The sequence below is a fragment of the Daucus carota genome, chromosome 1 (genome assembly GCF_001625215.2).
Source record: "Daucus carota subsp. sativus chromosome 1, DH1 v3.0, whole genome shotgun sequence".
Taxonomy (NCBI): Eukaryota; Viridiplantae; Streptophyta; class Magnoliopsida; order Apiales; family Apiaceae; genus Daucus; species Daucus carota.
This window is the reverse complement of record NC_030381.2, coordinates 3867342-3875819: the sequence shown is the minus strand read 5'-3', so window position 1 is coordinate 3875819 and position 8478 is coordinate 3867342. Positions and strand designations below refer to the sequence as shown.

The 8478-nt window shown below is 31.0% G+C and overlaps 1 protein-coding gene across 6 annotated transcripts; it reads left to right on the top strand.

The window, feature by feature from the left end:
- The first annotated feature begins 3077 nt into the window (after positions 1-3077).
- Positions 3078-7191, top strand: LOC108205198 (eukaryotic initiation factor 4A-15-like). 6 transcript variants are annotated; one of them, XM_064090730.1, is made up of 7 exons: positions 3078-3236; positions 4165-4557; positions 4630-4863; positions 4971-5025; positions 5142-5254; positions 5669-6093; positions 6294-7191. In XM_064090730.1, exons 2-7 carry the CDS (start codon positions 4179-4181, stop codon positions 6927-6929), a joined length of 1842 nt encoding a protein of 613 aa, XP_063946800.1. In that variant the 5' UTR covers positions 3078-3236; positions 4165-4178; the 3' UTR covers positions 6930-7191. The 6 variants fall into 6 exon arrangements, with proteins under 6 accessions (XP_063946800.1, XP_017230536.1, XP_017230544.1 ...); XM_017375055.2 differs by having other exon boundaries at positions 3079-3223; XM_017375047.2 differs by having other exon boundaries at positions 4165-4863.
- The last annotated feature ends 1287 nt before the right edge of the window (positions 7192-8478 follow it).

The window sequence follows — 8478 nt, the reverse complement described above, 5'->3', positions numbered from 1 at the left end:
TAATCGTTATAAACCAGATTCCAGACAAATGATTTTCAGGAATTTCAAATAGCAAAAAGAGAGTAGATATGAGTTAGCCATCATGAAGTTCATAAAACCATGTAATATTTAGTTCAGTTAGTAGTGTAGTTACTTTTCTAGCTTTGTGCAAACTCACATTTTTAAATATTTTGATACTCGTATATATTAGGAGTGTTCAATGTAGCATATCATGTTCAGTTGTTAAAGATCAAGTCATATATTCGATATTTTGAATTATGAAAAAACTATTCTTGTTCTAGTCCCGTTTAATCAGATATTAGTTTTCACTGTATCGCGTCAGATTATCCGCTTCAGAATTAATTATATTTTATTAGTTTAATTTGTAAATGATTAATTAAATTTTAGTTTGAATCATTTTATTTAACTGGTATGTTATATATTGAATGATGGCATATTAAAAATTATAGTTTTAAAATTTTAATATATATATATATATATTTATTTATTTCCTTGTATTATTTTATTTAACCAAGTAAAATTTATAACTCAAATTTTTTTAGTAGTTCTCGTAAACGCGTTTTATTATTATATTGTTGACTTTTGATTAACAATATAGAATTTCCTTAAATTCACCTTCATATCACAAGTTATAGTATTTTAAATACATATATCATCAAAATTACATCATTTAGATATATTTTATGACACCAAATTTGATGTATTGTCACTATTCTTATATCTATAATTTTTTAAAAAAAGATTTACACTTCGAATTCTGAATTCAAAAGTTTAAAATAAAAAAATATTCTATATAGGAATATTCTTTCAGTTATCTTATTTCGTGTTATCCAAAATATTGTAATCTATTTATAAATCGCCTTTTATAATAAAAGAAATTAATATGACATAGTCCATGTTGAAAGCCTATCAATTTTTTCTTTCAAAGATGCTCGCTTAAACCTCAGTTTTTGTGCTTATTCTCACATTCATGACTTAAAATTTCCACAATATTGTATCGGTGCTCGTTTAAACTATTAAGTTAGATTTGAATTCGTTCATTTTTATTCGAATATGAATTATATCTATTTTTAAAAATCTGAATCATGGCTTAAACCCGATTATTCATATTTTTTTTTTAATTTTAAATTTATTTACGTAAATAATTAATTTATAAATATTAATCTATCATGTAAACAATATATGAGACTTAACTGAAATAATAATTTATCTCAAATAAATAAGATACTGAAACGAATATAAATACAAAAGTTGTAAAATATGTGGTTAATGTTTTTGAATAAAAAACTAGTTGTTTGTGTAGTTTAAGTGGTTTGAGTGATGTATTTGTATCGGAGAGGTCTTGAGTTCGAGTTTCATGAATAACATCTTTTTTATATATATGAGAAGAGGTTAGGTTCGGAGGCTTGACACGAACGTGTTGAGTTATTATATATACTAGCCTTTAACTTCGCACGGGCGGGTATAAAATTCGTAATTTATTAATTATAATTTAAATTTTAACATCATCTTATTAGTATTTTAGTATTAATGAATTGGATTTTAACCAGATTATATTTACCAACTGATTACATTTTTTGGACGACTACGAATTATACCAATATCGGTTTATTATAATATAGTATATAAATTATATTTAAAAGAATAATGGTGGAGTTTTTATCTTGTATTACATCACAAGTGTTTGTAATTTGAACCGTATAAAACTCTTTAATATTGTAAGAGTAAGAGAATTCTACATGTGACAGATTTGTAGTTATAAAGGAGATGACCAAACCAAAATTTTGTACGACTACAAATTATACCCATGTTGGCTTATTATAGTATAGTATAGATAAGTAGAGTAGATTTATAATAAAATTTTATTTTATTTTAAAAAACTGTAAGAGAACATGGAATAAATTTGTTATCAAATTTTATATGATAACTTTTATTTGATTTCGGCCTATAAATAACGAGGCCTTCTGCATGCACACTAATTTTCTAATTAAAATCAGTCTTCTAACCATAATCAACCAAATTGATATTTAATAATAAGTTTATGAGTTTTTTTTTATTTTAATATTATTAAAAAATAATTGTTAAAATTATAATACAATATATGAGTATATAAAATATCAAATATACTTGATAAATGTCAACATTTGAATTCCCTTGTTAGTATTAAGAGCATCTCCAATAGTCTTCTAGTTGGCTCCTATATATAATATAAAATATTAAGCTCCTAGTAAGTTAATATAAAATTAAGAGTGTCAACTCCAACAATACTCTTTATATATGCTCTTAACTTATATTTTATTTATATTTTGAATTCAAACATTGTCATGTAGTGGGAGTCTAATGTAAGAATAAAAAGAAATGATTATTTTATGAAGTTAAGAGCCAACTAGTTGCTCTTAAATTAGAGGAGAGAGAAAAGGCTCTTAAGATTTTTAAGAGCCATTAAGAGTCTCTTGGAGCTCAATTTTTGAACATCCTCTTTATATCTTGAGTTAGGAGCCTATGTACGAGCCTGTTGGAGATGCTCTAAGAGCAAGTCCAATATGTTACATATCCTATTACTTATAAATAATATAAAATAATGAGTGCTAGTATGTCTTAGTGATTTAGGTAATCTACTTTTAGTGTCAACTCCAATAGCAATCCCTATATTTATTGTCTTAAGATTATTTTAATAATAAACTTAAGAGAGAATGGGAAAAGGAGGGAAAAAACAAAGAAAGAAGGAGAGAGATGATTATTTTATTCATAAATATTAAATAGGTAATGGCTAGGGGTTACTTATAAATAGGTAATGGCTTGGAGAATTAAGGTTGTGCTAGTGATTTAGGATAACACTAGTGTTGGAGTGCATTTTTTTACATTATATAAGTACCAGATGTAATAAATGCTCTGAACTCATTCATATCAGTCGACCACAATCCAGAGCCCGTTCGGTTAAAAATATTACTCCCACTATTTTTTTTGTCTTTTTCACTATGTTAGACATATTAGTATTTAACTTTCGTGTTCAAATTAAACGTAAAATATTAGCAGAGACGAAAGGAGTAACAAAATAAAATGAGAATTTTCGGCAAGAAAATCTCACAATTTGCAAGGAAGTGCAAGTGTCTCTAGCTTGAATAAAAGCACTCTCCCTCAGCACTGCTATTACTTCTTCGGGAATATTGATGGTCTTTTTGTCTTCGACTCATGCTGCATCTTCGCTCATTCATTGTTACCGGTAAATCCTAGAGGTAACATAATTTTTTTTGTGCTAAATGAAGTTTGTTTTTCACTATTATCATAATGATTTTCTGAACTGTTTAATACATTTGGGTTGTGTTTACTCGAATGAAATATAGCGAGAAGAGAATGAAAAAATGAACTAAGTTTGAGAAGATTGCAGGGAAACACGACGAAGAAGTGGAATGAGTATTTCTTTCAAAAAATGCGGGAGAGTTGGAATGGAATGATCAAAGAAATGGAAATTATAGACATTTTCTCAAATCAACCCTAATTTAGCGTAAAGTTTAAATTCATTCTCCCTCCGATTCACTTCATCCAAGTGTACACAGCAGGGTTTAAACCTTGACCTAGGGTTTACAAGGCAGAATAGCAGAAGATTAAATAGAGTGAACGAGTATGTCCTCCCCAATAGCAGGGTTTTTTCCTGGGCGTATGTTTTGGTGATAAAAAAAGATTTAGAAGATTTTCTGTCATTATTGATTTTGTGTCGTTATTGATGTTTTATTTGCATTAATTATAATGACTGCTTAAGAGTTACTGTATATGTTTTGTTGATTGTTACCAGCTATGCTTGAATTACTTGATAAGGAAGAGTGGGATTTTTTGTTTAACGATGATGTTACAAAAAGCAATAGAAAATGTTAAGTCTGAGATTAGATTCTCTTTCCTTTTTATTTGCTAAATTTAGATACTACTAAATTTGAAAGCACATGATCATTTGAGTGCGATTTTTGTATTGGTGTCCTCTTGTTAATGAAGGAGATTTTACTCTTGTACGAAAAAGTACTGTCTTACAAAGAAAAAACTACTATCCCATTAGGATAATTAAGTTTTCAAAAGTGTGTCCTTGTTGTTTGTGTTTTTTGAGGGAATATTTACTATGGCCTTTCATCTTTCGGTGCATCTCAGCCCATTTGTTTTCTTATATAATTGCAGTTGAAGATACTTCTATGAACTATAGTTTGTGCTCTAGAGGTGCAATGGATTCATTTGATCTAATGACTCTAAACCAGTCCAACTACAAAATCTGGAGAAGTTGTATGGAGTCCTATCTTGCTAGTGAAGATTTGTGGGATATTGTGTGTGGAGCACATGGTATTTCTTTGCAAAATACCCGAGTGAATGATGATGCTCTCAAAGATTGGAAGAAAAAGAACGGCAGAGCTGAATTTGTCTTAAAGAGATCCATCTCTGATGAACTCTTTCATCATATTCTCTATTGCAAGTCAGCAAGTAGTATCTGGGAAACTCTGACTAGTGTATTCAATAAAACTGACAAGGAAAATTCACTAAGGGTGTTAGAGAATGAGCTTGAAAATGCCAGACAAGGTACTTTGTCTATTTCACAGTTTTTCTTGAAAATCAAGAACCTGTGCTCAGAGATTTCTAAACTTACCCCAGATGAGCCGGTTTCTGACGCCCGGCTGAAGTGCATAGTTGATCATGGCTTGAAGCCCGAATTCGTTCCCTTTGTGAAATCAATCCAAGGATGGCCTGTACAACCATCTTTTGAAGAATATGAGAATATATTGGTTTCACTGGAGGGCTTAGCAAAGAAAAGTGCAGAAATTACGTCTAAGAATGAAAGGGAAAGCGATTTGAATGCAAGAAAGCCTAAAAATAATAAAGACAAAGGTAAAGAGCAGGGGAAGTGTGTTTACTTTCTGCAACGTCAGATTAGTTCCTTTGTTTCAAGTTACCATTTTTGTTGGTTAATGTTGATGTCTTGTTCTTTGTATTAGTCATGGCTGGTTGTGTACCAGAAGCTTCTTGCTTCAATACAAGTATGACTGAGCTGTAAGTTCACCTTTTTCTTATTTCCAAATTATATATCTTCATCACATTCTTTTATGTTTTTTTTTTTTTTTCTCTGAGGTTGCTGTTTGATGGTAATAAATCTTGTGGTCTAATAGGAGCAGACTTGCTGCTGACGGAGAAAAATTCTTTACAACATGTGATGAGGTTTATGACAGCTTTGATGCAATGGGATTGGACGAAAATCTTTTGAGAGGCATATATGCATTTGGTATTGAAAATTATGACCTTGTTTGCATGTTGCTATATTTATAAGAAGAATAGATAATACATCAGTTTATATTACTAATTACGGGTTGTCTATGCTCGATACTGATTTCTCCATGACTTGACTGGATTATTGTGTTGCTCTGGTACTAGAACTTTCTTTTATAGCAAGTCCAATGGTTGTGCAGAAATAGATGGAACTATTGCTATAATTTAGCACCGAAAAGTGGTTTTTGGTGCTAAATAGCACCATGTCTCCAATGCATTGTTCTGTTTCAAATTTAACTAACTTCCAGATACATCCAGCTCCTGTTTCAAATCTCAATGTAACATTATGATAAGGATGCATGATGCATAACATACACTCGATCACTGCTATGTTTAAATGTATTTTTTTTTTGCCTTCTATGTTGTAAAGGTTTCGAGAAGCCATCTGCGATTCAGCAGCTCGGGATTGTTCCATTCTGCAAGGGACTAGATGTTATTCAACAGGCAGAGTCTGGTATCGGAAAATCTGTAATTTTTTGCTCTGGAGTTTTGCAGCAACTTGATTATGATGTTGTAGAGTGTCAAGCACTGGTTCTTGCTCCTACACGTGAACTCGCACAACAAATTGAGATGGTTATGCAAGCTCTTGGTGGTCATCTTGGCGTAAGGGTTCTTTCCTGTGGGTGGAATAGTGCCCGTAATGATCAACGTATTCTGTCAAGAGGTTTTCATGTTGTGGTTGGTTCTCCGAGCCGTGTATTACACCTGTTGCGGAAACAGTCTCTTTGTTCAGATCACATTAAAATGCTTGTTTTGGACGAAGTGGATAAAATTCCGTCGTTAGACTTCAAAGAGGTATCGTCTGTACCATGATCAAGGAGGAAGACAGTCATGTTACAATATGTTTTTATTTTATTTTTTCTCTTGACAACTGCAGCGCTTTCACTCATACTAGTAGAGGCTGAAATATTTTTTTTAATTTTTTCATCATATTATATATTTATTTTTTTTGTACGGCTAGAAGAATAATAATCTCTTCAGATGTTTATTCGCAGATTAATGATATCCGGCAGTTGCTACCACCTAAAATTCAAGTTGGAATTTTCTCGGCCACCACCATACCTCCTGAGGCTCTTGAAATCACAGGAAAATTCATGAATAAGCCTGTGAGAATTCTGGTAAAGAGAGATGGGCTCAATCTTGAGGGTATCAAACAATTTTATGTTAATGTTGACAAGGAGGAACGGAAACTGGAAACACTTTGTGATCATTATGAGACCTTGGTTATTTTTCAGAGTGTCATCTTTGTTAATACTGAGTGCAAGGTTGATTGGCTGACTGACAAAATGCGCAGCCGTGATTACACAGTCTCTGCTACTCATGGAGACATGGATCAAAACACTAGAGATTTTATTATGCATGAATTTCATTCTGGTTCTTCTCGTGTGCTCATTACCACCGATCTTCTGGCTCGTGGTATAGATGTCCAACAAGTATCCCTTGTAATTAACTATGATTTGCCGACTCAGCCAGAGAACTACGTTCATCGAATTGGCTGTATTGGACGTTTTGGAAGGAAAGGTTTTGCAATCAACTTTGTGACCAAGGATGATGTCAGGATGTTGGTTGACATACAGAAGTTCTACAATGTAGTAGTGGACGAGCTGCCAGCCACTTTTGCCGATCTTTAGTGTGGAATTCATCTGTTTATTAAATTGTTACTTGAAAGTTACTCAGCTGTCGAATCTTGGCAGGTTTACTATCCGAGACATATATTGGGTATTGAACTCCCTTTACAACTTCTTCCTAGTATGTTGTAATTTTGTTTTTGTTTTATGCGCAAAATTTGGTGAATTTCTGTATCCTATATTCCGATACAATTTGTCGAATGGTATGCTTGAAGTTGAACACTTGAGCTCAAGTGCTGAATCGTAAGTTTTGATTTTTTTCTTCTCTTCTCCAAGGATTTCGTCATTTTGCTGTCCTTGTTTCACCTGGGTTATAAAGGTGATATGAGATGTTGAATATTTATTTACCTTGTGATTCCTGCCAGCATACTTCTGAGCTGTTTGGCCTGGATTTGAAAGTCATTTTCGAATTTGAGTTGGGTTTGAAGGTCAATTTCGGTTTTGGGCCGAAAAATATTTATTTTATGCTGTAGTTTCATTTCCCAAGATTTTTTCATTCTGCTGTCCGGCTTGTTTCAGTTGGGTTATAAAGGTCATATGCACTGCTTTCCCGCTCCCACCTGGCGTGGACGCGAATTTGTACCTGTTCTGTTCGTATTTTGCACATTTTAATACTCTTTTAAATTATATATTTTTATAATTTATTTTTTATGATGAAATACTCTCTTTTATTATATAATGTTTTTTCATAATTATAATATATTATAACTAAAATTGATTAAATTATGTTCTATTAATAGTAATGTCCATATATATTATAATTTTTTGTTATCTAAATTCTACTTTCTTGAAAATTTCAATTCATCCGTAATCTTTTGAATGCGTTTTTGAAATATTTACTTTTGAAATATTCTTTTTAAAATAAAAATATATGATTAAATTTTTAATTGATTCTTTTAAAAAAATAAGAATTTTTAAAATGCGGTCAATGCACCTAGAATTACAGATACAAATATCAAATGACTTATATTTTAAAATACATAAAATGATATTTTTTTTTTTGAAACTAAAAAATAATATTTAATTTTAGAAATAAAACAGATTACATCTTGTAACCTAACACATTAAATATCTTCTAAAAGTTTTTCTTTACAGAATCATTAATGGTGCCATTAAATTCAAAACCGCTGTTCCTCTCTTCAACTATTTATGAGAGTATAGTAGATCTGTAAAAATTTGCACAGGTGAAGTTCTGCAATGGAGTACTGGAGGAGCCGCCAGCTAATGTTTAAGTGTCGAATCGTAAGTTTTGTTTTTTTTCATCTTCAAAATTTGGATTCTTGTATTTGTCTTGGTTTCAAGCGGGCTGTGAGCAGAGTAATACCAAAATCCCCGGTAGTGTCCAGGAGAATAAAATCTTGGACAACTTAAAATATTGTTAATATAATTTATATAAACTTTATGCATATAAATTTAGATATTATATAAGGAATTGAAAAAGAATATGTATTTCCATTTTATATTTGTTGAAATTATTTATTTACCAAATCGTTACAAAATTTTCTTATAACTAATATTTTCCGTTAATGATTATAAAATACTAGAAATATCG

What these genes read in the sequence shown, in the direction of transcription:
- LOC108205198 (XM_017375042.2), top strand. Translation starts at nt 3,193, where the DNA reads ATGCTGCATCTTCGCTCATTCATTGTTACCG. An exon ending in TAAAAATAATAAAGACAAAG is followed by an intron (nt 4,864 to 4,970) that starts GTAAAGAGCAGG and finishes TCTTTGTATTAG; the next exon opens with TCATGGCTGGTTGTGTACCA. An exon ending in CGTCGTTAGACTTCAAAGAG is followed by an intron (nt 6,094 to 6,293) that starts GTATCGTCTGTA and finishes GTTTATTCGCAG; the next exon opens with ATTAATGATATCCGGCAGTT.